The sequence below is a fragment of the Maylandia zebra genome, linkage group LG16 (assembly GCF_041146795.1).
Source record: "Maylandia zebra isolate NMK-2024a linkage group LG16, Mzebra_GT3a, whole genome shotgun sequence".
In the NCBI taxonomy this organism is placed as follows: domain Eukaryota; kingdom Metazoa; phylum Chordata; class Actinopteri; order Cichliformes; family Cichlidae; genus Maylandia; species Maylandia zebra.
This window is the reverse complement of record NC_135182.1, coordinates 7,764,677-7,792,618: the sequence shown is the minus strand read 5'-3', so window position 1 is coordinate 7,792,618 and position 27,942 is coordinate 7,764,677. Positions and strand designations below refer to the sequence as shown.

Here is a 27,942-nt window from a genome sequence, read left to right as displayed (position 1 = left end):
GTATCAGAGATGCAGCCATTACATCACAACTATTTACAGAGATATAACATTGAGTTCCTAAAGACTATTAACTTCAAAAGGCCACAGTAGTCTGACAGGCAATAAATGCTTTTGATTTTGTAATGCTAATATAATATACTTAAATAAAAAGTTCAATCTAAAGATTTCCAATCTGACCAAAATGTTTGTGACTGCGTGTTTTCTTGTGTAAACTCATGATTCCATCTCCTCGACTCTCCTTCGCTCTCATCTTGTAGATGGCTGCGTACTTTGGACATTCAGTTGCAGCTTTTGATGTCAACAATGACGGGTGAGTACGTGTTTGTGTGTGCTCATACAATTTCCCCATCTGTGGTTTAAGACAAGCCCTCCAATAAAAGAATAGATATATTCTTCTGTACGTAGATATCCGTACAGCACCATCCATGGAATTTATGGCAGAACAATTTTTGTCACCACAGTGCAACAATAGGATGACAACATATTTCCACTGAACTGTCTCTCTTTGCAGTTGGTGGCAGTTGGGGGTATTATTTGCTGTGTTTTGCTGCTATTTGGTGTGGTTCTGTGTGTATGTGTGAGTGTGTATCAGTGTTTTCTGCCGTGTTAAAGCTACATATTAAACCGGAATCCATTTTTCTTTAAATATCTGAATCCTACTTCCAATCACCATTAAAATGACAAGAGCTGACACTTAGAAGAGCTAATGTTTGTCCAGCTTGGGTAGTGTTTGGGGGAAATATGAATGGCAGATATTTTTATATTAATGCGTCTCTAAAGTAGACTTTGGTGTACTTGTACCCTCGATAGTGAAGTGAGCTCTGTTATTTTCTCTTGCGAGAGCTCCCGGGTAATTTAAAAGCACATTGAAGACTTTTTACAACTGCTTTTGACCTCTGGAAACGCTCAAACTTCAACACTGTTCACTTTGCTGTCAGCTTGAGCTTTGATGGCCTCTTTTAAGTGAAACCAGAACGCGGCTAAATTTGGAGTGTTTCGAGACTTTACACGTTTGTGAAGTTTGCGGTGGTTCATACACTTGTTTACGTGTTTAGTTGTGTGCCAACTAAAATAAGTGGTGTGAGAGAAGCTGGGTGCTAATGCCATCGCTTTAAGGAAGTGGTGAAAATTATCAAACACAACCACCAAACCTCTCAGAGGATGTTTGACCATCTTATCAGTGTTTCTGTTCAGCATGCTAACAAACACTGACTGCTTGTTCCCATCTGCTCCTGTTGTGAGAGTATTGTGTTAACTGGTTGATGATGATAAACAGCTGGTTGGTCTCTATTGGTGCGTTTAAGAAAGAGGAAATAATGAGTGTCAGTAAATCTATTAAAATCTATTTATCTGGCAAAGAATCAGAGTGGGTGAAATGTGGGTAACATTGTGGAAATGTGATACTAGAGTTGTTGTTGTTTATCAGTCGACACAGCTCTGATGTCTTCTGAGTGACATTTAAGTCTTTCCGCTGTTGTTGATGGAGCAATGCTGCACGGCACCTTCTAAAGTAAAAAAGCAGTTGAGATAAAATCACTCCATACTGAGCGATTCGATGACTCGGTGTATAGTTTTGTTTAAACAGCCTTTTCACCCGTTCTTGTGCCATCTCTGTCCTCTCTACAAGCACTCTTCTTAGTGTCAAACAGATCACAAAGGGATGTAAAGGATGACAGACGCTTTGCCCTTAGAATAATATGGATACACTGTGTTTTAGTTATAAATATAAAATGCAGATGAATGAATATTAAATTAATATAATCAAATAATAAGTAATCTGGTGTTCTTATTTTGTGTTTCATCTGTCTGTCAGTAATATGGATGTGTTCGTTGGAGCTCCTCTCTTCATGGACAGGGGCTCAGATGGAAAACTGAGGGAGGTGGGACAGGTAGGCACACACAGAGCATCCGTTGCATATGTGCATACATACATACTCATACTGTAAAAGTGTTTGACAGATTAGGTGAACTGTGCTTTCTTTGTTTTTTATTAAAGAAAGCAAATATATTTAGCTGGAAACTCATCAAATTTGTAAGAAGTAATTAGAAAATTAACAACTCTGTGCCGAAGTATGAAGCTATTTTAAAATAGTGCTGTCAGTGTTAATATTGTTAAAATGAAGTTAACAAGAGTTAGCTAAGGCGTAGGGCTGCACGGCATCAAAGCATGCAGCAAGTTAGCACAGATCGCCCCGTGCTAACTTGCTAATGGAGATTTGCCGCGTTACTGCAGTTATGGCGTTAACATCATTTTAATGAGATTAACGCTGGCAGCACTAATTTTAAAATATTAATACTGTAACACAAATTTAAGGCAAAGGGTAAATCTTTCTAAAATATGAGCAAAATATAAAAGATGTGGAGTTTTTTGTTAGGCTTCAGTTTGTTAAAACCGTGTGTGTGTGTGTGTGTGTGTGTGTGTGTGTGTGTGTGTGTGTGTGTGTGTGTGTGTGTGTTCTTCAGGTGTCTGTCTATCTTGGTCGGGGTGGATTTTCCTTCCAACCACCTCGGTTGCTCACTGGGTCCGAAGTTTACGCCAGATATGGCTCTGCCATTGCAGCGCTAGGAGACCTGAACATGGATGGCTACAATGGTAACAGAGAGCACCACAACACACCACCCTCTCCCCCTCCGGTGTTTTAGCTCTTTCTGTCTTTGTGAGGATAAAGTGAGCCACTAACCAGTTCAAGCCCCCACACATCCCTTTGATGATGAAGACCAGTTGAAACAGCGGTTTAAAACTGAAATTTGTCCACAGATACATATGTGTGGATACAAACACAGACACAGGTCCCTGCTGAAGTATACATGATTTAGTAAATGCATCAGCTGCTTTTCACCTTGACATCTACACAGTAGTTCTTTACCCACTCCACATCTCCCTCCACTCTTGTCCAGATGTGGCCATCTCTGCTCCTTACGGAGGCCCCAACCATAATGGCTTGGTTTACATCCATAATGGCAGCCCTCAGGGGCCCAAAGCATCACCATCCCAGGTAAATGCCACACCTGCCCCTTCCATTCACTGTGTTTATATACACTTTAGTTACCCGCTTATAGTTAGATTTCTACAGTAACTGGATTTTGTAAATGTTATATAGGTGACAACTTTTATTCTTTGTTTTCATTTTTAAGACTTCTGTTTAGTGTTTATGGTGTGAAGCGCTGTACACAGTGAAAATCCTGCCCACACTCTGAAGTCGTCACAGGCAAAGACTGCTGAAACCAGTGATTCTAACCTCACTGAAAATACAGCAAACATAAAGTTTTCACTTAAACTGGTTCACAGTTAGTCTGGGATTACCATAAAACCCTGATTAGACATTCAAAGAATGGCTGTAAGAACTATTTTAGTTATGTTTGTTTTTAGTTTCACTTTCAAATCAGCTGATTTAGATAACTGGATTCAGTTCTGACCACTGTGCAGCTGGTCACGTCGATGTGGCCTTCCCACATCCTCCCAGTCACGTTGGTGTGCTATAATTTTTAGCTGAAAGGACGTTTACTACTATAGCAACAAGAGCTCCAACATAAACTTTTAATTTGAAATGTTTGCCTCATCTCTCAGCGCCTGGAGGGCAAATGGGCATCCAGTTACATGCCCCCTAGCTTTGGGTACTCCATGTCTGGAAATACTGACATAGACCAGAATGGATATCCAGGTAAAGAGACACACACACACACACACACACACACACACACAGAAACGTGTACATGTAGAGAAGCACAGCAGGAGGCAAATGAATGTCAGTAGCTGTGCTGTGAAAAAGAGCTGATGTGTGTTTCTGCCCCACAGATTTAATAGTTGGAGTGTTTGGAGCAGACAAAGCCGTTTTGTACAGGTAATCAAATCCTTAATCTACACTGCGTGTGTGAGTGTGCTTGCCTGCTGTGACTGTGTGTGTGTCTGTAATGCTTCTGATAGAAGCTGATGAGTTTAATGAGCAAGGCCACCTCTGATATCAAAGAGCTGCTGTTTTCATTCAGCTCCTACTGGCTTTACAGATGCTATTAGGACACGTTCAACCTTCATCCCCGTGCTCATTTGTTTTTGTTTGTTAATATTTATGTACATATATATCCTAAATGTTTAATGTGAACCCTTTTCATACAGTCATACTCATTCATAACCGCTTAGAACAACCAGATGTGCATGGAGTGTTTCCATTGTTGAGGTCTTGAAACCAGATGTGATGAGTGAGTGGAAGGGTTTCTGACTGGGGCACTGTACGCTCAGCTGTCAATTGCAATAACTGCTTTCTAAAATGTACAGTAGAATCAGTGATGTAGATCATGCAGTCATTATGGAGAGACTTGTTGCAACAACAGCTGTCGACCCCCTGCTGGACATTAAGAAGAATGCAGGTTTAAGGCCTAGAACATTAAGTAAAAGTGTCCACATATTCACTGGAATTCCTAAACGCTTGTTTTTCTATACTTAATTTTCCAAAACAAACCAAATGCAGGACGAACAACAAGGTTTAAAAACAGCTTTGTCCCAGCAGCCATGGCAGCCATGTGACATGATGCTGTGTGGTTTTTAAATACTTTTGTCTGTCTTAATGTGTTCTGCCTTGAGCACCTTACAAGGCAATTTTTTAAATATACTTTTAAAAATCATTTGTAAAATGCTAAATGCTTGATTAGAGCTGTAACAGTCGATTAGTCTTTCATCAAAATCTTTCATCTTAATAAGCAACTTTTTTGTTGCTTGTATTGTCACTGACCTAACCTCGGTGTGTTGTGCATGTACAGAGCCCGTCCAGTGATCAGTGTAAATGCCACGTTGGACATCACACCCCTGATCATCAACCCTGAGGAAAAGAACTGCACACTGTCTAATACCAGCACACCTGTATCATGGTGAGCAGTCACATTTCTACTAAAACATGTACTTGTAGTCTTTTCTGACAGGTTTTTTCTTTTTCTTGTCAATACGTTCGGTTCGCCTGCACACATAAACACCTACAGTCATCCTTTGCTGTGCATTTTTGTCAATAACTGATTGAAACATCATTGTTAAACATTATTAGGGGGGACTCATGTGTTGTTTTTCAGTTTTAAGGTGAAGTACTGTCTGAAGGTCAACGGCCATAGGGCTCCAAACCTGCTCAGTAAGTAAATCTGCAGAAGCTACATCCGATTTTCCCTCCGCACAACAAGAAGAGTTGCATTAGTTGTGGCGGTGCAACATTCACATTTTGTCTAATAACTCTCCCAGCTTTCCGAGTGCACCTCATGTTGGACCGCTTGAAGCAGAAGGAGACGACTAAGCGTGTCTTCTTCCTGCACAGTGGCACCTTTCAGTACTCCAAAGACACGACCGTGTCCAACGGCAAAGGGCCGACCTGCGAGGAGCAGTGGGTCTACCTGGTGAGCGAGTCACACGGTTTAGGATCACAGGACTAACACAGGATGAAAGATGCTTTTAGAGATGCATGTTAACTGGATTTGTGACCACAGAGGTTTTCAAAGTTTGAAGGATAAAAGGAAAATGCTTCCCAGGAATGGATTTACAAACATGGCTCTTTATGTTTCCTCCTGCTCTGTCAGGATAATCGAGAGTTCCGGGATAAGATCACTCCCATCTCAGTGTCAATGGAGTACAGTATGAACTACCAGCAGGCTGCAGACAAAACGGGATTGCAGCCTATTGTTGACATGTCATCTCCATCCGAAATCAACAAACAGGTAAGTATGTGCAGCTTATTCAATGAATGAACAGCGATCTGTGACTTTTAGGGCCTTTGGTAGTCATGTTGGCATGTAGAGAATGATAGTTCACAATAAATTTTTTTGATAATGAAGGCTTTATAGTAGTTTGGACCAAACAATACTGAATGACTCCTTTTATTTATCGTTCTTTGATACTGAACATCTTCATCTTTGCTCTTCTCTCCATCAGGTTCATATCCTGTTGGACTGTGGGCCTGACAACATCTGCAAACCTGACCTCAAGCTGTCGGTTAAAAGGTGAGAAAACAAACTCAACCTAAGTTAAACCAAAAAGTTTTGCCAATGAAATCAGGACGGAAATTTAGGTTGAAACCCTCAGTTTAGTGTTCTTTGCCTCCCTTCAGTGACCGTGACCAGATTTACATTGGCGATGATAACGCTCTGACCCTGGAGATCACAGCTGAGAATCAAGGCGAGGGAGCCTACGAGGCCGAACTCCACATCTACCCTCCGCAGCAGGCTGACTTCAGCGGTCGCAGTCAGGTAATACAGACACCACTCCACTTTGCCCAGATTCAGGCAAAATCAGTTTAATGTTCACTTTGAAGTGAGGAGATACATTTTCCTGCTGCTGTACTTTGAGAAATAAAGCTGAAAAGTTCTTGCATTGGAATGTTTGTTCATAAAGTATTACTGTACAATCCAGTTCATCATTGAGCTGGTAATAATTCTTGTAATAATCAGTGATGTCTTATTTTTCTTAGGCCCTGTCTAGGCTGTCCTGCGCCTACAAGAAAGAGAACCAGACTAAAATGGTGGTGTGTGACCTTGGAAACCCCATGAAGGGAGGAACTAAGGTCAGTGATCGGTGCATGTAAAGACACACACACACATAGGAGTTGGTCCAACTGGAAGTTGATCAGAAGGGAAAGAAAACTTTAAAGCACATTTGATTTGCCCGAATAAATATTTGAATCAAATATATTGAACTGCAGCTTTAAAATCAGAATACGTCAGTAATGAAGTTTCGATTATTTTGAGTGACCTTTGTTCACCAAATCAAGTCTAGTGATGTCTGCTGGATTTTCTTGCATCCTCCTGCTCACTGATTGTCCCTGTCCCTGTGCTCTCATTGGTCAGATGGTGGCTGAGTTGGGGTTCAGCGTGCAACAGCTATCAGAGGACGACACATCTGTCCGCTTTGACCTGCAGATAGTCAGGTACGGAACAGTGTTTGGTCTCTTTGTTCTGACCCTGCTTTAACTCATCAAATTTAACCCATTTTGATATTTGATAGAAGCAAAAATACCCTGGATGCTACGCTTTTGTATAGGTGCTATAAATGTTTGTACACCGAGACTGCTCCTGGACAAATTCGACCTGAATCGGTTCAGATCAGGTGGATTTTAAATCTTGGGGAACAGTAAAACTGTGTAGGAGTGGTCATATGTGGTACACATAAGAACAAAGGTCATAACGAGGTCAGATGGTGCCTTCACACAGAAACAAGAGCTGTAATAGGGTGGTGGGGTGGTTAGGAAACAGGGCAAGAAGGTTCCTGGTTCAAATCCCAGCTGGGGCCTTTCTGTGTGGGGCTTGCATGTTCCTCCTTTGCCTGCTGGGTACTCCAGCAAAAATGCACGTGTTAGGTTAATTGTTGATTCTAAATTCAATTCAATTCAATTTTATTTATATAGCGCCAAATCAAAACATAAGTCGCCTCAAGGCGCTTCATAGATACAGAGAAAAACCCAACAATCATATGACCCCCTATGAGCAAGCACTTTGGCAACAGTGGGAAGGAAAACTCCCTTTTAACAGGAAGAAACCTCCAGCAGAACCAGGCTCAGGGAGGGGCGGCCATCTGCTGCGACCATGGAGCCATGGAGGTAGATAAAGTGCTGTATGAAAGTCAATGTGTGACTAGTAGAAAAATGCATTACAAACATTTCATTAGGATTAATCATCAGTTTAGTTTGGTTATTAGCAATGTTCCCTCTAATTTTTCATGTGTCTGAGTGAACAAACAAACTCCCTGAGCGGTCCCTCGGACCACTGTGAGCAACATTAGACGTGTGCACTGTGGTCACGCCAGCATCAAATCCATCCAAGTCACATGGTTTATTAAAATAATCAAATTACAGCATTTACGTTTATGTTAGACGACTTTTAAATAACTGCTTTAGCCCACTTACAATGAAAATTTTAAAAAATCTTGTTCATGACCTGTGTAGTATGTTCACACTATTGGAAGTAAGTAGTAGTAGTATGTTTTTGCTCACAGGCGGAGAGTGTTTTCGAGCGTTTTCCTTATAAAACGCAGTTTTTACCATTTCTTCCCGCAGTAAATATAAACAACGATGGTATTCAGGAAGAAAACCAAACATTAAAAATATTTTTATCATATCTCTGGTTTTACGTGACCTATCAACACGATTTAAAAACTGGTATAAAGTCGACACTTTTTCCGTCAATTGTTCTGTCTGTCCTGCTCACACCTCCAATGGTTGTACACGTTGTCATTAACGTGGCTTCACTCCACATCATCCACGCTGCTTTGCTAGCTAAAACACCGGTGTCGGCACATAAGGACGCTGTCATAGTCTGTCAACGACGTTGATTAGCTGCGTATATACGAATGTGAATCGCATCATTGGCTGGACTATGGGATAAGGTGGCATCGTTCTAATCCCATACGGGAGCAGCCAGTCACTCACTGACTCACACTGCAAAACAGAATTGTTAAAGTTTTAATTTTAATTTCAATTCAGGTAGATTTTTTTTTTTGTGCGCAGCACAGATTTTCTGTGTGCAGAGAGTGTGCCAGCAGTGCGCAATTGCGCAGCTTAGAGGGAACATTGGTTATTAGTCAAATGGGCTGTTTATACATTCTAAACAGATCTGTTGTTTAAAAATTGTTGTACACAATCACTATGATGGACTCTCTGGCCTTGGTCAAAATTGAGTCGAACTTACTTCGAAGGCCTGAAATATCAACAGTAGGTAATTCTGGGTAATTGTAATGAGTGCCGCATAGTGCCACCTACTGACAGCACTTCAGTTTTTGTTTTCTTTTTCATATTAGCACACAAACACTGGTGTATAGAGAGGCAAAAGTTACACAAAGACTAAAATCAAGGCTAAAATATAAATAAAGTTTTCATTTTGTCATTATGAGGAATTAATGGTAGTCTCAAGAAGTGTTTAAAATGAAGGATTTCAGTACATCCTGTATCCAGTGTGAAATGATAAGGACTCTGCTGTTATTCCAAGGACACAAAAGAAAATCAGGGTACAGTAGCATCAACACACCTCAGAAGGTTTAGCGTGATAGAAGCTAACTGCAATCAGACTGAGTGTTAAGCCCACTTAATTCATTAAAGCAGAGCTGTTTTCCTCGTCTCGCTCATCTGAATGACAAAAGCCCTGAAACTCTGAAGGAAGCAGCTCCGTCTTCACATTCTTCTGTGTTAGTGTTTTTGTACTTCTGTGGCAGAGAGAGAGAGAGAAGTATGTTAATGAAGGGTTTTCAGCAGTCTTTGGTTCGCCTCCTCTTCAGCTCATCGACACACTCGTACTGCACAGCAGTTTCACTGCTCCTTAAATGTGTGCCAGGAGATTTCTGAAGGCCGTTTCTCTCTTTTTGTCATCACCTTTGACATGTACAGATTAACTATGTTTTAACCTTTTCTCATATTCTTAAACTTTTTAAGGTAGTTATCTTTATTATTATCTGTTACATTTGACTTATTCCTGATTTATTTTTGATTTCTTTCATGAGCTCTACATTTTAGCAACTTTGTTGGTGATTACTGTATTTATTTGTCAGGTTGGAGCAACAGATTTTCAGTCAGTTAGTTGCAGTTGAGTGTTGTGATGTCTTTGATTTGCAGTATGGCACTGACAGCATTTTGTTCACGATAAGCACAAATGTAGAATTTAGCACTTTAGCATCAGGTTCGAACTTTTAATCAGGATTTTACTTTTTTTAGTATTTATTACCATCATTCACTGGACTTATTATTCAATAGTGGCTTTCATTTTATTTTATCTTTATCTTTATTTGCCTTTTTTATGACATATATCTTCTTTGAAATGCCTTTTAGATGCTTTACAAATAAGAATAGAGTAATCAATAAGTTGTAATATTTCTCCAGCCATTCATTCATTTTCTTCAGCTTATCCAATTTAGGATCCTTACATTAGAAATGTAACAGACTCCAGGACTGAGTTGCTGCGCATAAGATAGGGTTCTGGCAGAGCCTATCATAGCTGTCCTAGGACGAGAGGCACGGTTCCCCCTGGACAATTTGTCAGTCTGCCGCAGGGCTGAATCATAAAGACAGACAACCATTCATTGCATTCAGACCTGTGCGCAGTTTGAATTACTGATGTAACTAAACCTGGCACAGTGGTTAGTACGATGGCCTCGCAGCAAAAAGGTCCTGGGTTCAAATCCAGCCTCTACGTCTTCTCCCGTGTCTGTGTGGGTTCTCTCAGGTGACTCTGGCTTCCATCTACAGTCCAGAGACGTGTGCGAGGTTAGGTTATCTTAATAAGGTTAGATCATTGTATTCTGATGTTGTTTATTTTAACACATTTAGGGGTTAGGGATTTTGTTTGTTTGTTTGTTTGTTTGTTTGTTTTTGGTCATGTGAATGTGACTGTTTGTTGTTGATTTTTCAGCTCTAACCAGTTTGACAACACCAGTCCCAAAGTCACCAGCGTCATCAAACTGGCTGTACTCGCTAAAGTCTCCATCAGAGGGTAAAACGCACAGAAACACACACTGCTGCTCCTGAAGGTGTTTCTCTTTCTGCTTAAGAAGCTTCAAAAGAAGAGGCTGTAATTTATATGATTTTCCCAATAGTGTATTTAAATAATAATAATAATTGATAAGCTTGTTGCCTCATCTTTAAAAAGGGATGAGGCTTTAAAAGCTACAGAATTTGTACAACTATAAAAACAAAAGTGTTGACTACACCCTCGTTTAACTGGTATATCTCTGACTTTGAAACTTGCTTTAAAAACAAGTTTTTATGATTCCAGCTTCACATTGTTCCTTAAAATGTGTTTCCAGGTCTTCATCTCCTGGTCAGGTGTTTATTCCTATCGCCAACTGGAAACCGAGAGACCCTCCTGTATTCGGTGACGACATCGGACCACAAATAGTACACGTCTACGAGGTACAGACACACGTGCACGAACATGCGGGAGAGACGGGTGATTCTGTTTTTTTTATCTCACTGATTTAACTAAGACTGCACAAGATGATAATATTATTATTATTATTATTATTATTATTATTATTATTAGCAGCAAGCATAATGTAATGTAGGTCAAGCTGACCTCATGATTTCACAATGAATTATGCTATATGAGACTGTATTTCTTGGTCTCCCACCCTTTTGGTATTATTGTATAGTTCAACTGCTTTTTGTTTTTTGAAATGATTTATTAGAGCTTCACAGTCACAGATTTAATGCCAGTGGTTATTGAAAATATTTCTTCTGTATTTTTATTATTTATTTATTATTTTTATTTCTTTGGACTGAGATTAAAACTCCCCTTTCACAGCTCCTGAACAACGGTCCCAGTACGTTCAGTAAGGCAGCGCTGGAGGTCAAGTGGCCGTACCAGTTTAGAAACAGCTCTCTGCTCTACATCACCAGCTACGACACAGAGGGACCCATCAACTGTACCACTGACATACAGATAAACCCACTCAATGTCTCTGTAAGGCACACAAATACAGAAACAACACAAATGCACACCAATACTCAAACAGTTCACAACATACAGCTTCTTTCCACAGTTTTGTCAATTGTGATCTTAAAGGTACTTCTTCTAAATTTGTGCTTAAAAATATGACTATCACAACCATGGATTATCTTAAAGAGATCAGCTGACATTAAACTATTGCCAGGCTGTACTTTATACCACTTTGTACCAAAACATGCTGAGTCAGTTTAACCTTCAGTTAAGCGGCCACATCATCACAGGACACACCTGCTTACAGTGGTGGCGAGAGAAAAAGGCAAAGCCTCTTGAGGAAATGGGGTAGCTAAATCAAATGTTCAAAGTCAAACAGCAGCGCAGACCAACAAACATGTCAACACCAGCTGATAAAAAGCTGCCCTCTAGTGGTGAAAGTTTTTGTTGAATTCTTCAGTTTGTAATTAGACAAAGTAGCTTTAAACACCAATAAGAAGTATTTCTGCTGTTCCAATTAATAATGTGCTGCTGTGGCAGTGCTCCTTCTCTTACATGTTTCCAACAAATAAGCCTTTCTTTGTGTGTCTGTGTCTTTCAGAACCCAGTGAGCACTTCAAAGAACACCAGCACTGTTACGCCTGGAGGACGAGAGTCGGAGGGACGGAATCAAAACAGCGTCCGCCAGAGGAGAGATCTGGAGTCCAGAAATGCAGAGAATGACCTGCAGACACTGGTAAATCTACACAAGCACATATGCTTTGAATAACCCATTTGTATGACATGAAATTACACCTTGACTCATGCCTGATCGTGCTAAGAACAGCTGATGCATCCCAGCAGCTTTAGATGACATCTCCCAATCAAATTGCGTTCCTAAAGAAAAGCATTCATTTGACTCCTGCTGTGCTTCTCTACATGTAAACGTTTCTGTGTGTGTGTGTGTGTGTGTGTGTGTGTGTGTGTGTGTGTGTGTGTGTGTGTGTGTGTGTGTGTGTGTGTGTGTGTGTGTGTGTAGGACTGCCACACAGCTAAGTGTCTGACACTGAAATGTCAGGTCGGTCGTCTAGAAAGGAGGAAGAACGCCATCCTCTTCATCTACTCCAGACTGGATGTCAACAACTTCCTCAGGGTAATCAAATAAAAGCACCTATGTTAGGGCAGAGCAATGTTACTGAACACAGCAACCAGCTCTGTGTCTGTGTTCTCTTAAATTATAAATGCATGCTCTTTTCTTTCTGTTTCCTTTCCTGATTAACACAACACAACATGCACTGGTTTGGGTTTGCTGTGTGTCTCCATCATATTATTGTAGTGTCTTTACCTTACAATATAGAGCACCTCGAAGCAACTGTTGTTGCAATTTGGTGCTATGCAAATAAATGGAATCTAATCACACAACAGAACATGTGTGCAACGTCTTAGAAACAAAAGCTGGTCTTTATAAAGTTTCACTGTTGCACTAACCCAGTGATGGCTGCCTGTGCATCTATGGGTGCATTACATGCAGTGGTTGCTAGTAGCTAATCCAACATTCATAATCTGGACTTTTTGCCAAAATGTAAACAAATAACCAGAACAGTGTTGCCCAGACTGTCACATTTTTAAACCTCTGTCCTAATTTCTCTAATAGCTGAAGAACACATGTCTGTTGTTAGGTAATATCCATTCTCCAGGTCGTGATTTATCCTCAGCATTTTGGACTTCATTTGTCAGACATGTGACTTTTTTCCCTCCTTTCAGCCTGAGAATCAGAATCGTTCCTATGTGATACAATCAACGGCTAGCTTCAGTGTGATCGAGATGCCCTACAAGAACCTGGAGATGGAGCTACCATCCAATAGCACCACAGTAAGACACACAAACAGAAATGATCAGCACTGCATGGAAGACACAGAATTATCTACAAACAGAAAGTCAACACAAAATGCGTGTGCACATATACGGAGGTTTCATGAATGAAATACGTAGCAAACTAGTGACTTTAAAGTTATGGTTTTCTTCTGAAGTTCAAAGAATTTCACAGAAAGATAAACAAGCATACAAAACCTCTCAGTGCAGGAAGTCAGACTCATGACAGTAGACTCGTTATCAGCAAGGAGATGAAAAATAAGCTCTCTCACCTTGTTGTTACACAAACCAGTTCCTGTCTGCAGAAAAACAAAAAACAAAAGAAAAAATCTTGATTTCTGAATGAGCTCATATTTTCACATAAACTACATGAAATGTAATCATATAAACAGTAGGAGTCCCTTAATATTAGATTTTAAATCAGTCAGAGAAAACACATTCTTCAGTGTTTTGCTATAACACAGCAGTCTCTAAATCACTGATAAAACATGTTAGTGCAGGTCCACAGCGTGTTCGGAAGCACTCGCTGGCATTTAGACTCCCGACTCTTCGTAAAGATTATGGACCGTAGACTTAATGAAGCGTTGGAACAAGTTGATACCAGTCTTGAGGAATTTATTATAACAGCCTTAAAGGAACACAGATGGAAGGACAGTGCATATTTTAAAGAGTTAGATTGGTCATTTTATAACAGCATAATGACTTTAAGCTGATCAGGACGAAGTAAGTATGTTTTTGGTTTTGTCTCGTTTCAGGTGAGTGTATCAGTGGTTTGGGTGGCTGAGCCTCCTCCACCAGTGCCAGGCTGGGTGGTGGCTCTGGCTGTGCTGGCAGGACTGCTGCTGCTGGCGCTGCTTATCTTCATCATGTACAAGGTAGTAAACATGTCCATTGTCACTGTTCTTGTGCTGCTTTTTTCCTTTTTCCTAAGCTTCTGTAGTTTTACACTGAGACGTGTGTTCAGACGTTGCTCTTCTGTGTCAGATTAATGGCTGAAACACCACTTTCACTACCAAATATAACCGACTCTTGTGCCCTCTTTTCTTCTTCTTCTCCTGTGCAGTTGGGTTTCTTTAAGAGAGTCCGCCCCCCACAGGAGGACTGCATTGAAAAGGAGCAGCTGCAGCCGGAGGAGAACGGAAACACTGATGCCTAGATGTCAAACTGTGAGGGACTGATGGCAAATCAGTAGGGGGTGGGAAGAAATCAGGGTAAAAAGGCCTCTGAGAGCATTTCACTGTATTGACTGTTGGATGGCAGATAATGATATGATTTAAGATTTAATGTGCTGGTTTTATTTTTATTTTGTTTTAAAAAAAAAAAAAATGTCAACATGTATTTGTGCCAAAAGAGAATCTGGAAAACATTGATCAAACAAAATCCACAAAGTTTAGTGTTAAAGGAGCAGTTCGACGTTTCCTGAGAAGCTGCATCACAGTGTGTGCGTGATGGCTGAACGACGCTGATGTTACGAACTGCAGATGTTTTGTGAGTTCACACATACATTTGTTTAATTTGTGAGAGTTGCATGATCAGATTGCCTGCTTTAAAAATATAAAGCTACAGCTTGATTAGCTTACCTTAACATGGGACTGGGAACAAAGAAAATTCACCTCATCTTTTCACATTAATGATATTAAAAATCACAACTCTAAGTATTATATAAACATTTAATAAATGTTTTTTGTTCCCTAAAATCATTATTGATAAAATGTGTCAAAATGCTTTTACAAACTAGCTGTGAGAGCTAGCAAGTCGATCTCTTGTATTGTATTCAACATTTGAAAAATGCAGAATTTCATATTTACAATTCAAGCATTAAAAATTAAACAAGCTAGAGCATATTAGTGAACATTAAAGCTGCCAGGCAGATCTTGTTATCTCTTCACAGGACCACGCTAGCTGTTCCCTAGCCAAGCTAATCCACTGCAGTTTCATATTTAATATTCAAACACAAGCCTGTTGTCATTCTGAACATGTCCTAAACCGTTGAGCTATTCCTTTAACAAATCGAGAAACTTAATGGTTTTGTTCCAGCAGGCAGTTGAAATCAAAATTACAGTTTTCCAGAAGTTATAAGAAGCATAAACCACCTTAATTTTCACATTTTCCATCCAAACACAAATTCAGCAATGAGATAAACAGCCTTGTTGTTATGCTACACTTAAGTCATTGTTTTAGAGTTTCTAAGAGCAGTTAATTATTAATACAGCCAGTGATTATTATTGTATTGTATTATAGAATACCACAGACTGAATCAGTGGAGTTTAAATCAGCAAAGGTGCGCTATAAAAACACATTATCCCAGCTGAGACACAAGAAGCGTAAAACACCACAAACACAATAGCCAACTGATCCAAGCAGAGCATAAACAAATAACACATATGTCACAGTGATGTGCCATATTATCTTAGTATGGACTCAAATTATTACTACGCAAAACAAGTGTTTGTTTCATATGTGAGAGTATCGGCCGATATATTGAATTTTTATCAGTCGGGTTCCACTTGTAATTTAGTAAATGTTTTTTTTCTTTTTGTTTTAGTGACGTGATTAATTTTGATCAACCAGCAATGTAAAAACAAACAAAAACAAAGCAATACGGTAACTGAAGCAGCTAGTTAGCTGCATTCAGGTCTTTTTAGATGTTTCGGTAAAACTGGTTTATCTGCTGTAGCATGGGATGATGGGAAGCTCACAATAATATATTTGCCCTTATGTACGCTTGTTTTTTCTCTTCCTGCTTTGTGTGTGGGGTAGCTGATCTGCATTTCTCTTGTATGAGTTTGCTTTGGGATGTTGGTGGTTGTTTCCTTTGTATTTTGTACACAACATTAATTAGAGTTTTAGAAGTTTGTCCAACCTTTTTCAACACAATCAAGAAAATGTTTGGCCAAATGTAATTTTGTTTGTGCAGAAAATGGTTGAAAATCATTTTAAGTTCTGTCTGATTAGTCAGTCCACAGAAGCCTCATATCTCGCATCATTATGTTGAAGCTGATCTTATGTTGTGTCTCTGCAAGCAAAGAGCTGTAACTGGCTGAGAAAATGTTTCAGGCTGTATGGAAACCGGTCTATATTTGCCATACATTAAATGCATTCTAGATCCTAACAAGTATTATTAAATGAACAATTTCAGTTATTTTTCAAGTGAATAGATAAACTTAAAAACATTTTTTTTGGATTTTTATTTTTATTTTTAACCTGACCAATTGATGAAAGTATTAAAGTATTTAAGACATTACACATTTTAATGTTTAAGATTTGTCAACATGTGTAAATACCTTCAGTCAGTGGCTAGAGCAACAGCAATAGTAACTATGGGGGTGGAGCTTAACAGACTATTAGTAATTCTAACCTGGCAAAGTACGGGCTGTTTTAGTGTTAGTGAGCTGCGACTTGAGTGTTGACCAGTGTGTGTTGACATGATCGATTGGATTGTGTATTTGCAAGCATGTGATTGGTTCATGTTTCATTGTAATCACTAGTTGAGGCCCGTTCAGCTCACACAGCAACAAGCATAGAGTTTTATTGTGTAGTTTTAAATCACAAACTTCTTTTTAAAAAGACTTGTAGTCCTTTTCACTGAATTGGTTGTGACAGTTTTTCCTGCACTGAGGCCTTTTGGATTTCTACTTATTTACATTCAGATTTCAGACTGGCAGCTTTGCTGGGAACAAGTTAAAACAAACGCAGGTTTCTACTTTGTGTTTTGAGTATATGATTGCTCTAATACTTAAGAAAAAAAAAAAGAAAAAAATACTTTGCTATTTACCCATATTGGGTTCGCATTATAAATTAATGTTTATAGCTGATTATAGGTTTACAAATATAATAATGCAGGTAACATTCATCATAAAATAACAGGAAGACTTTAATAAGCACATTATACATTGTTTTCTTTCAGTGGCATCTTAACCAATACTTTGAACCAACTTGTCCTACTTGAGCAAAGAGTTGTGTGTTTGTGTCGGACGGCACTTCTTAACAAATGAGTGATTTTGGTATGAGGATTGATCTTAGGTCAGTGCTCTCATGCGGGAGATAAACTGAGCGGCTTCACTGCACTGTTCATTTTTTCTATAAAGGTTTTCTAAGGTTGATTGTGTGTAAATTAGACCAAAACAGCATGTTTCTCTTTGCCAGGAGTCAGTTGGACAGAAATCTGTTCATTTCAGTATCAGTCATTTCAAATTACTCAGAAAAGCTGCAAATCGCTAAAACATTTATTTCTGTCCTAACATCTTTGATATGACCTTATTATCAGCACCGTTGTCCTGAGCGATGATGCAAAAGCCTTTGGTGAGTAGAGGAGTTTGTGTTAAATATGGAGGAATAATAAAAAAAAACAAAGCCTCCTGGCAGATACGAGTGATTTGCAGCCAGTCATTTGTATTTAATATTGCTCCGTGTTTCTTTCTGCCCTAAGAAAATATTGACTATTTTTGATGTATGTATTCTTTCACATAGAGAATAAAACAATGATTTCATAAAGAGATGATTTTACCTTTAAACTAAAATAAACTGATTTGTTCACATCTGTTCAGTGTTTTGTGGTGATCTCTTCTTTTTAAACCAGGCAGCCTTTTACAAATGTATATACGAATATTGCATTTAAATCACATCACCATGTGTAAATTGGAAGGAATTTGTACTTTACAGACTTAATGGTCAATTTTTGTTTTAATTTATTCAGGTTTTTGCACAAGTTGCTAAAAAAAAAATACTAGATTAACTTTACTGGAGAGACACATTAGATGTTTCCTTAAAATCTTTATTCTGTTCCAACCAGAAACATTGAAAACTTTGTGCTCCTCGTCTTGCTTCCATTTGACCGATCATTGTGCATCAGTTAGCAGGAAGCTAAGGTCACTGCCTGGCTCATACTCCACTGTGGGCTTTTTCCTGAAACACATAATTATACACAAAAAGAAAGCATTTATAAAAATCCTGCTGATATTTTCTGGTCACTGGAATAACTCAACTTGTTTCGCGTTCTCAAATTGTGTGTTTGTTCTACTGATGATGTACACACCCTGGTTACACAGCCGCATTGCTGGGATGCTGTTTAGATTTAGTTAAGAACATGTTAACATTAAACTAATTTTGTTTTAGTGTAAGGCTAATAAAGGCTACAGTCGATTAGAAAGGAGATTGGATAAGTCAGTGTGATGTCATCTCAAGTCATGAAAACTTAGTGTGTTACCTGGTGAACAGTCTGGCCTTAGTGGTTCCCAGCAGTGTCGCTTTGTTTCCCTCCACTAGCAGCAGGGAGCCCTCCCTCAGACCCTGACAACAAACAAAAAAGACGGTAATTTTCTAATGAAGCCGCTTCATCTTCTCGGCATGAAAGATTTAAGCACTATTACATGTATGCAGGTCTGCTTCCCCTCACTTACCAGGACACACGGAGTATTGGGTTCTTCGTGGTACTGGATGATCCTCTGCTCTCTGGTTTCCTACATGAAAACAAGATTCAAGATTGTAAGCACAGTGGAAACAGTGGAGGCTGAAACCACAGCTGAAATATAACTATTGATGTGACAAAATGTTTAAAATAACCTCGTCATTCACTCTTCTTTTTAACAAGAAATAAGGACAACTGCTCATTGGTGACAAACTGTCCTCAGTTAATTCAGCAAGTGTATTTTAATAACAGCATTCCTGTTTTGCTGAATACCTGCTGCTGTGACCACATTACAATGACAGAAGAAAACCCAAACCAAAGGGGAAACTCGGGGTTTAGTATCTTACATGGACGACTAGAGGAGCTGGGAATTGAACCGCTGACCTTCCAAACAGATGACCCAGTGTACCTCCTAAACCACAGTTGCTCATGTCTGTTCAGCTAAATACTGCTCCCAAATGTGTGATGATATTAAAATAAATTATAAACATAAATAAAAACTAAAATATTTAAAGATACAAATCTAGGTTTATTAACATTTGTCACTGTTGCAATCACCAAGAGTGACCACCAGGGGTCGGTGGACACAGCAATATATCTTTCAGAAAATAAATTTGTGCTTTATCGACGCAAATATTTTTATGAAGTGATTGTTTTTCCTTTGTGATTCTTCTCACAGCTGTTTGTTAACAAATGCTAACAACTGCTTGTCAATGTAAATCATTTTTCCAGCACAAAATGCAATTATTCTTCAGTTCTTTTCTAGTGTCAGGATTTGGATTTTGTTTTGTTTTGTTTTTCTTCTTCTTCTATATCATTACAGCATCAGAATCATTTCACTATGAAATGTATGCAATAACAAAACTCATACTCCAGACTTCACCTTACCCTCTGACAGCTTGCACTGAGCAAACCTTTCCTGTTTTCTGACACTTTTACCATCTGAACAAGAAATGATGAAAACCACCCTTCCATGAACGAAATTTACACCTCAGGAACGTTTTTTAAACCATTTAAGAATAATAGTTCGTGTTCTCCCTTAAGCTGGACACCAGATGCTTGCTGCCACGCCCTGTAGGTAGTGCAACTGCTACCCCATGGCCTGGCTCTATGAATTCAGTGTTTCACAACCCTCAAACTAAACATTGCATGTCATCACATTGGTCAGAGCTACCCTAAATCGCTTTGCTGACACTGCAGCTTTTTTGTCAGCTGTTGCAGTTTTACAGCTCTGAGTGTTGCATAATTTCCTCAGGCTGTTTTATCACGTGTTAGCTGGAACTCATGTCAGTCAAACCTTCTGCAAATCATCTGTCCCTTCATGCAGATTGTTTATAAACCCTTAAGGTCTAGAATGCATCCAGTTTAGGCTGGAGTCCAGTCTTGGTTATTTCCTACTGTGTCTCCATTCGTTTCTGCAGAGATACTTAATATGACCACAAAATGCAGGTAGTGCATAATCATTTATTAAAAAGATTCCCACTGGTGTTATCGTCTTTCTCCTAACTATCATTCTGTGGCATGAAGTTATTAAGTAATAAAGAGCAGATATATCCATTCATCTTCTACGGTCCAGGTCAGAGGGGCTAAGGTCTCAGCAGAGAAGCCCAAAGCTCCCTCTACTCACCCACCTCATCCACCTCGTCCCAGGGAGACACGGAGGTGTTCCGAAGTCGAGAGATATAATCTCTCCAGTGTGTCCTGTGTTTGCCCTTGGCTCTTCCTGGTAGGACATGTTTGTTATACGTCATCTTGGAGGCATCCTAATCAGATTCCTGTACCACCTTAATTGTCTCCTTTCAAAGTGGACGAGCAGTTGATCTACTACTGCAGATTTACTGAGGTCCAAATTCACTCAGTGTAAGGCGACATCCTTTTAAAGCCGAGCGAAAAACCTCCATGGCACTTCCACCGTTTCACTGTTGGAGCTGTTTCAACAGCTTAATTATTTTATTTACATATTACTCATAGTGCAAACATGTTGTTGCTTTGTCGCTTCCAAACATATCTGCTTATCTCTGAGCAGAGGGCAGCCATAAAGCAATGTTAGAGTGTTACTTATAACACTGATACGGCATACAAGCGACAGCTCAGTGCAGTAATCATTTTCTTATATCTGTCAACCAGCTAGCAAAACAAAGACTCCTACATCGTTTTTCACTGATGATTTTTAACCTCGGGCTCGTAGCAGTTCGGAATTTTGAGTAGTTGTAATACTCCCAGTATCTCTGATCAGTTTCATTTATCTATATATTAGTGAAGGCTTTGCAGTGGACTGTGGCTGGAGTGTCTGCAGCAAGAATTTCAGCTTCATCTAGTAGCAGTGTAAAGCAACAGAAAATAGAAATCCTCAAAAACAAGCATCCAAAGCTCTACTTGTTATAAAATATATAGTTATTTCCAGCTCTGACAATCAGTAACTCTGATTATAAAACTGATTATTTGCAGAGACAAAGTCTAGACTAACCTGGCCTAACGGCCTCCTCACAGCAAACAGAACCTCAGGCTGTGCGACTCACCCCCATGTGGCGGCTGGTGCGGTCGGCGTCCAGGTAGTGCGGGTTGATGTTGAAGGGGACGAGGCCAATGGCAGAGAAGGACGGAGGGAAAACAATGGGCATGTCGTTAGTGGTACTGATGCTGATGGTGGCCACATTAGTGCCTGCACTGGAGCCCATGTAGGGGACACCATCCTGGGCAAGGATTTAAAGAATGTGGGAGTAAAGAAAAGGGAGACAAGAAGTAGTCATACTACTTAACTAAGAGCACACAGGAATCATTGGTTTAATTTCTTTTTAATAATCAAGACAGAATTTTTCTGCAATTATTTTTTAAAGAATCTAATCGATTTGGTCTGTTGTTTATGTGCATATTAGAGATGGCACGATACCACTTTTTTATGTCCGATACCGATACCAATATCATAAATTTGGATATCTGCCGATACCGATATGAATCCGATATAGTGTTTTTTAATCAACAAAACTGTTTTTTAAAATATCTTGCTGCATTTTGCAAGTCTGCAAGTTCATACTCAAGTTTAAAACAACAACTACACTAAAGCTATTCTGTTATACCTGTATGCAAAAAAAAAAAAAAATTTCATAGTTCAGCAATACTGATCAATCTAATAAACTTAAACCTACACCATCCTCCCTATTCTGGTATTTTAAAGAGTACTTAGCGTGAATATTAAGCAACCTAACTAATAGGGTTCCAACTCCCAGCAACAACAAAATTAAATAAATAAAAAATAGGGAACCACCCCTCACGCTCCACCTCATGATGCTTAATCGACGTAATCAACCTTAATTTGATGCAGTGTGAAAAAAAATGCACAGAAATCAATTATTTTTCAAGAAATATTAAATAGATTCAACATCTTTCTTCAACAAAATTGCAGACTGCACAGATGGTACCTTCCCAAAGTAAAAAGTACTATAGCTTACTAGGGTATATATATTAGACTTAATAGTCACTATGTACAGTAATTGACTTCTATTCATTTTACATCAAATTAAAACTTTGGGTGTCAGATAATTATTTATTAAAAGCTAGACATTTTAAATGAGAATAAGAAAGAAAAGTGTGTCTTTGTGCCCCTTTTCCCAGTTAATGCCCTATCGGCCCCCCTGGCTAAACTTTGCTAGATCCGCCCCTGCACAGTTACCAGCCGTCAGCTACGTAGAAAAAGATCCTTGAGTAGAAAGTAATATTAAATAAATTCTAACAACAGCTTATCAAGCTTAAACGTGCTGCTGTTGTTCAGCCGCTGGTTTGCTCTTTCTGGCGCAAAGTGGACCAAAAACAAACGAGAGACAGACTCGCGACAGAAAAGCCGATCAGCTGATTTAAGCAGTTTCACGATTGAAGTAGCAGCCGGAGAGCGAGAGGCAGTCGCCGGGGATAACTTTGTCGGAGATGAAATGCCAGGTTGCTAGCGAAGCTCCAAATGCTATCCAGACCACCGACAGGTCCTGCATGCCATAGCTGCTCTATCACGTGATGCATACGCTCTGAGGTGAGTTACGGCATGTTGCAAGTTTTGTGAGGTGCTTTCGTGATATTTAATGGATCGGATTACATTTTTTATTTTTCTCCGATATCCGATCCAGTAATTTAGGTCAGTATCGGACCGATACCGATACGTAATATCGGATCGGTCCATCTCTAGTGCATATTCATATAAAATGCGTACATAACTCCCCCAAATCTATTAAATTTATTTAAAACCTTCATAAGACAATAGTATATGTTTTTATAAAACATACACAAAATTATATTGAAATGGAATGTTTTTAATAAAAAACAACATCTATCAATCTATATATATAACCATTTGTAAAAATGTTACATTTTGCAATTATAAAGTATTTTGTTTGTTTGCTGTCTTGTTTTGTTCCAGTAAATATTTTTGGATTAAATATACCTCCATCACTCTCTTCCTGATCTCCATCACCACCTTGTTGTCATAAAGACTCTTCAGCAGCCGGAAAGTGTTGCCTCCACCTACAATCAAAAGCCTCTTTTAGCATCTCCATACTGCAGATTGGGTAAAGTAAAGGTTAGATGGTAATGTAGAATAAGAGAAAGAGAAAAAGTGTGAAATCCCTGAAGAAATTCCAAGAGCTGTTGCTTTCCTCAGATGTTCCTCACCTATAAAAATGCCCTCGGCCTTCCGGACAGCATCTACAGGGTCTGAGGCCTCGTGGATGCTGTCCACCTCATAACCTGCAGAAGACAAATGCTCTTATGACATGTAGGATTTGACTGAATTACATCTAGCAAAGCATGTCCTGTAAACTATCGTATGCACTGAAATCGAAAACAAAAACAAATACTGAAAGAATGCAGAAAAAATGGAGAAAACACCAAAATGCACATAAATAATAATGGATTGCATTTATATAGCGCTTTTCGGGACCCTCAAAGCACTTTACAATACCACTATTCATTCACTCTCACACACTGGTGGAGGCAGCTACAGGTGTAGCCACAGCTGCCCTGGGTCAGACTGACAGAAGCGAGGCTGCCATATCGCTCCATCGGCCCCTCTGGCCATCACCAGTAGGCGGTAGGTGAAGTGTCTTGCCCAAGGACACAACGACCAAGACTGTCCGAGCCGGGGCTCAAACCGGCAACCTTCCAATTACAAGACGAACACCCAACTCTTGAGCCACGATCGCCCCTGGACTGTGGCTCAAGATAGACCAAATACACTGACTTACATCAACACGATGCACAGAAAACACAAGGAAATACACAGAATACACTAGAATATATAGGAGAAACTGCACAGAAAATACAGGGGAAAATTCATTTCAAAATACCATAAAGCATAACACCTTAAACGTGTGAATCACCCATAAATTATTACTATACTACGGAGGAGCGGTCTGTGTGTCTCGGTGATTCCATCGGCTATGATGTCCTATGGACTTGCCCCAGGTAGGGTCTCTTGTTGGACAGGGTTACCGGGACCACACCCTGCAGCATGACCTGGAAGGGAGGTAGAGCATCTGATTGCTGGGCCTTAGCACATGTGGTCCAGACAGGCACAGCTCAAAAAGGCAAATTGAGCCCATCTACTTGTTTGCTCAAAGAGACAGAGGCCTTCTACTTTGGTGCTCTCTGCTTTCCGCAGTTGATGTGATCCTGTTGGCTTCATTGGTGGGTCCAAGTCGTCTGAAGCCAGGGTTCTGAAAAGGAAAAGGATTGAGTTCCCACTCCGAGTTAGAGACTTGCTATCCCAAGTGGATGAGTTCAAGTATGACTGTGACTTGTTCCCAAGATAGGGAAGTGGAAGATTGACAGACAGGGCTGTATCTCCAGTGATGAGGACTTTGTACTGGTAGATTGCTCTGAGCCATCAGTTTACCAACCGATTCACATCCACACCCTCACCTGTGGTCACAAGCTCTGAGCAGTGACCAAAAGAATGAGACTGGAGCTACAAGCAGTGGAAATGAGTTTCCTTTGAAAGGCTGGGCTTTCGCTAAGTGATAGTGTGGCGAGTTCAGTCATTCAGGTAGAATTTAGAATGACTGAACCACTACTCCACACCAAAAGGAGCCAGTTACATCCTAATCAGTTGGGCATCTGATTAGGATGTCTCCTGAATGTCTCCTGAGCAAGTGTTCCAGGCATGTCCTAGACCCAGATACATTGGATTAATTACATCTCTTGCCTGGCCTGGGAATGCCATGGTGTTCCCCGACATCAGCTACAAGCAGTTGCTGGACTTCTGTGCTTTTGCTGCTACTGTCAATGACCCGGCCCCAGATAAGTGGCAAAAAATGTATAGATGGATATACAGAAAGATTCCTAGAAACACTGAAAACTGTGCTTTCCAAAACAAAATATAGAATATATACACACCCTCAAATATTAAAGTAAGAGAAAAATATAGAACACAACTCTTAAATAAATGTATGTTTTATTAAACATGAACACAAAGGCATATAATTACTTAAGGCTTTATAAATATGAAACTAACAAGCAGGTGTACAGTATGAGACTCAAAAATAATCTGTTACATGAACCTACCAAGAGTCTTAAACTTGTCTCTGGCTAACTTAGTGTAGGCGTCTCTATCATGGAGAGCATAAGGAACAAACAGCACCCTCTTCACGTCTCTGAAATACATACAAACAGATTCATGATAAACACCAGACAGGCCATCAGGAGTCCTACCTCAAGGCCAGTCGTGAATGTCTGCACACTAAACTTAAAAAGATTTCATTCTAAGGATTTTCACTGCCCTCTGTCCATAACTTTACAGTATTACATTGATGCTGAGTAACAGAGCTAAGAATATTTATTAGGTACTCTATATAATTACATTTTATTAGTTTCATGGGTTTTCAAACACAAGTTGTGTTTACCATTAAATACAACCTTATGAACAGATTAAAAGTGCAGCATAATTTGAATTTCATACATATGAGTGGGCAGGCTTATATATGAACCAGAAAACTGTGCCCATTCTTTGCTGTTCAGGTTTTCTACAACATATTTATTTCTGATCAGCTATTCTGATTTCCTTTTCCTTCCAACCCCCCACCCCACTCTGCCACCACCCTGAAAAATTCTGCAAACGCCCCTGCTCGTAGAGGGATTTACAAAGAATCAAATACAAATGCAATTATAATCCACGTTTGCTCAGTAAACTGACAGAATAAAAAAATAAAAACTTTCATCTTTCTTTTACGTCTTTGCATGTCACTTGACTTTGGCCCCACTTCCTGTTTCCTGTCCCCTTTGTCAACTTTCTGGCCCACATATATGAACCGCGGCGCTAACTTACTTTCCAAAGAAGCTGGAGATGTGCTGCTGACAGTGCTCCAGGTAACCACTGCCGTGCAAAGTGGAGTTGGACACCAGCAGGAGTCTCCTCTTCATCTTGAATAGAGAAACAGAAGAAAACCCACAGAAGTTTCAGTGCGGCGGAGTCCAGAGGTCCGGGGTCACAGTTCAGCTGTGATTAGGCTGATAGCGGCTCCCTGACAGCCCGTAAACCGGCTCTCATCAACTCTGATCCCGCCACGGAAGTTCACCTTGAAGCCGTTTAAAGCTCACAGCAGCATTCACGGTGCAGCACACCGTGTTACTATCAGAGCCGCTCTGTCCTTTCTACTTTAAACTTACACTGGATCCAGCTAATACTTTTTATAAGGAGTAGTTGTATTTGATCAATTTTACCACTAGCGGAAACAACACTAGCGCTTCTAACCAAGTACTTTCATAATAAAAGTACCTCTATTTCGTTTCTCCTCAATTCTGCCAAAATAAAAGCGTCCTTTTCCCTGCAAGTCTATCGTCTAGTTCTAACAAAACAAAAGTCCTTCTTCATGGGCTGCTCACAGTCCAGTAAAATCCTTTCAGGGTAGAATTCTCTTTTTCTCCTTTCTCTTGAGTTATGTCAAATTAAAGCCTTGTATTTCCTTTCTGGATTTCCCCAAGTTCATCAGAATATAAGTATTCTGTACTTTTTGTACTACTACTACTACTTCTTTGTTGGTCTTCCATGGGTCCATTTAGAATAACAGGTGTTCCCTTGGCCTTGCTTTTTCCCTCTCCATCTTGTTTCCTGAAAACGTGTACAAAGTGATTTCTAGATATAAATACAGAAAAAAGGTCATTTGTACTTTCATACAAAATTTATTATCTCAAGCTCAGAAGTTTTCTTCGTTCAGTGACCCAGCCAACAGGAACACAGTAAGAAAAAAAATCTTGTGAAAGTAAGTGATACAAAGTTGTGTCAGCATTTATATGTATTTGCTCACTGAGCCCTCACATCACTGTGGTTTGAGCATAACCTGACTAATGAGCTGGAATAAACCTGTTAGTGCTCACAGTCTCACCCACCGTTTCTTCTTCAGATTGGTTTAATAGAAATGCAAAGTTCTGTGAAGAAACTTTTAAAACTCTAAACTGAGATAATAAAAAAATGAAAAAAATGGACAAGGATGAACAATGGTAAAAAGTAAATAAATAAAATGTATTATAATATACAGAACTTACCTAGAATATATTTTCTGAGACTAAGAAAAAAATCATGCAACATAATAAATGCATTACAATGAAAGTTTGATTTTGCTCTATTAAAAAAAGACTAGAAAAATAGTTTCATAAACATTCTTGGTGCTGTTTGGCCAAGAATTTGAATTAAGTAAGTAATCTCACTGCATTTAACAGGCTGTCAAAACAGGACTGATACGTTTGGATTTTTCCTGCTTTTAAATATGTAAAGTGTAAAATTATATCATGAACAATATCAAATCATTTTCTTTGATGCCCATTTATTTTCCTTCTGTAACAATAAGATAAATGCGAAATATTAAATTAAATTATAATTAATTATAATGAATGCAGTAATAACAAAACAGTAATAATAATAACATAAAAGAGCAATAAAAACAACATTTCCTGTTTTCAAAATTAAACTGTTGAAAATAATTACCCAAAAATTTACCATTGTTTAAATGCTCATGGACCTAACTGCAAATGAGTACAAATAATAAACACACGATGACACTATGTTTTTTTTTGTAATTTTTTAAAGAAATTACAAGGAAAGAAATTCTTAATGAAAAAGTGATGTAAAGTCATAAAAAGGGCATCTGCTTTAATTGTTTGTTTTTAAAATACGTTTTCAAAAAGTATTTACGATGATTTTTGTTTGCGGATTTTTTTGAAAGCAGGACTTTGCTGTAATGGAGTACTTTTACACTGAGTGAATACTGTTTCCACCGCTGTGTGTCACATGTGGAGAAATGAGACACAGAAACAGAGGC

At 39.2% G+C, this 27,942-nt stretch overlaps 2 protein-coding genes across 2 annotated transcripts in view; one reads left to right on the top strand and one right to left on the bottom strand.

Moving 5' to 3' along the window:
• Positions 1-17,781, top strand: part of itgav (integrin, alpha V) — a 39,301-nt gene extending 21,520 nt beyond the window's left edge. The window contains exons 11-32 of the mRNA XM_004566313.5: positions 258-310; positions 1,814-1,889; positions 2,464-2,593; positions 2,899-2,996; positions 3,569-3,662; positions 3,797-3,842; positions 4,756-4,863; positions 5,059-5,114; positions 5,222-5,373; positions 5,554-5,691; positions 5,906-5,973; positions 6,081-6,219; positions 6,441-6,533; positions 6,817-6,896; positions 10,363-10,443; positions 10,757-10,862; positions 11,254-11,412; positions 11,990-12,124; positions 12,407-12,520; positions 13,132-13,239; positions 13,995-14,114; positions 14,303-17,781. Coding sequence (XP_004566370.1) covers positions 258-310; positions 1,814-1,889; positions 2,464-2,593; positions 2,899-2,996; positions 3,569-3,662; positions 3,797-3,842; positions 4,756-4,863; positions 5,059-5,114; positions 5,222-5,373; positions 5,554-5,691; positions 5,906-5,973; positions 6,081-6,219; positions 6,441-6,533; positions 6,817-6,896; positions 10,363-10,443; positions 10,757-10,862; positions 11,254-11,412; positions 11,990-12,124; positions 12,407-12,520; positions 13,132-13,239; positions 13,995-14,114; positions 14,303-14,395 — 2,247 coding nt within the window. The 3' untranslated portion in view covers positions 14,396-17,781. The remainder of the gene's footprint in view (positions 1-257; positions 311-1,813; positions 1,890-2,463; positions 2,594-2,898; positions 2,997-3,568; positions 3,663-3,796; positions 3,843-4,755; positions 4,864-5,058; positions 5,115-5,221; positions 5,374-5,553; positions 5,692-5,905; positions 5,974-6,080; positions 6,220-6,440; positions 6,534-6,816; positions 6,897-10,362; positions 10,444-10,756; positions 10,863-11,253; positions 11,413-11,989; positions 12,125-12,406; positions 12,521-13,131; positions 13,240-13,994; positions 14,115-14,302) is intronic.
• A 211-nt stretch (positions 17,782-17,992) lies between these two features.
• si:dkey-69o16.5 (Alpha-aspartyl dipeptidase-like) lies at positions 17,993-26,376 on the bottom strand. Its single transcript, XM_004566314.3, has 8 exons — positions 25,953-26,376; positions 25,193-25,281; positions 23,303-23,377; positions 23,076-23,155; positions 21,166-21,339; positions 18,639-18,698; positions 18,446-18,528; positions 17,993-18,144 (listed from the first exon to the last, which is right to left on the bottom strand). Exons 1-8 carry the CDS (start codon positions 26,045-26,047, stop codon positions 18,078-18,080), a joined length of 723 nt encoding a protein of 240 aa, XP_004566371.1. The 5' UTR covers positions 26,048-26,376; the 3' UTR covers positions 17,993-18,077.
• Between the last annotated feature and the right edge of the window lie 1,566 nt (positions 26,377-27,942).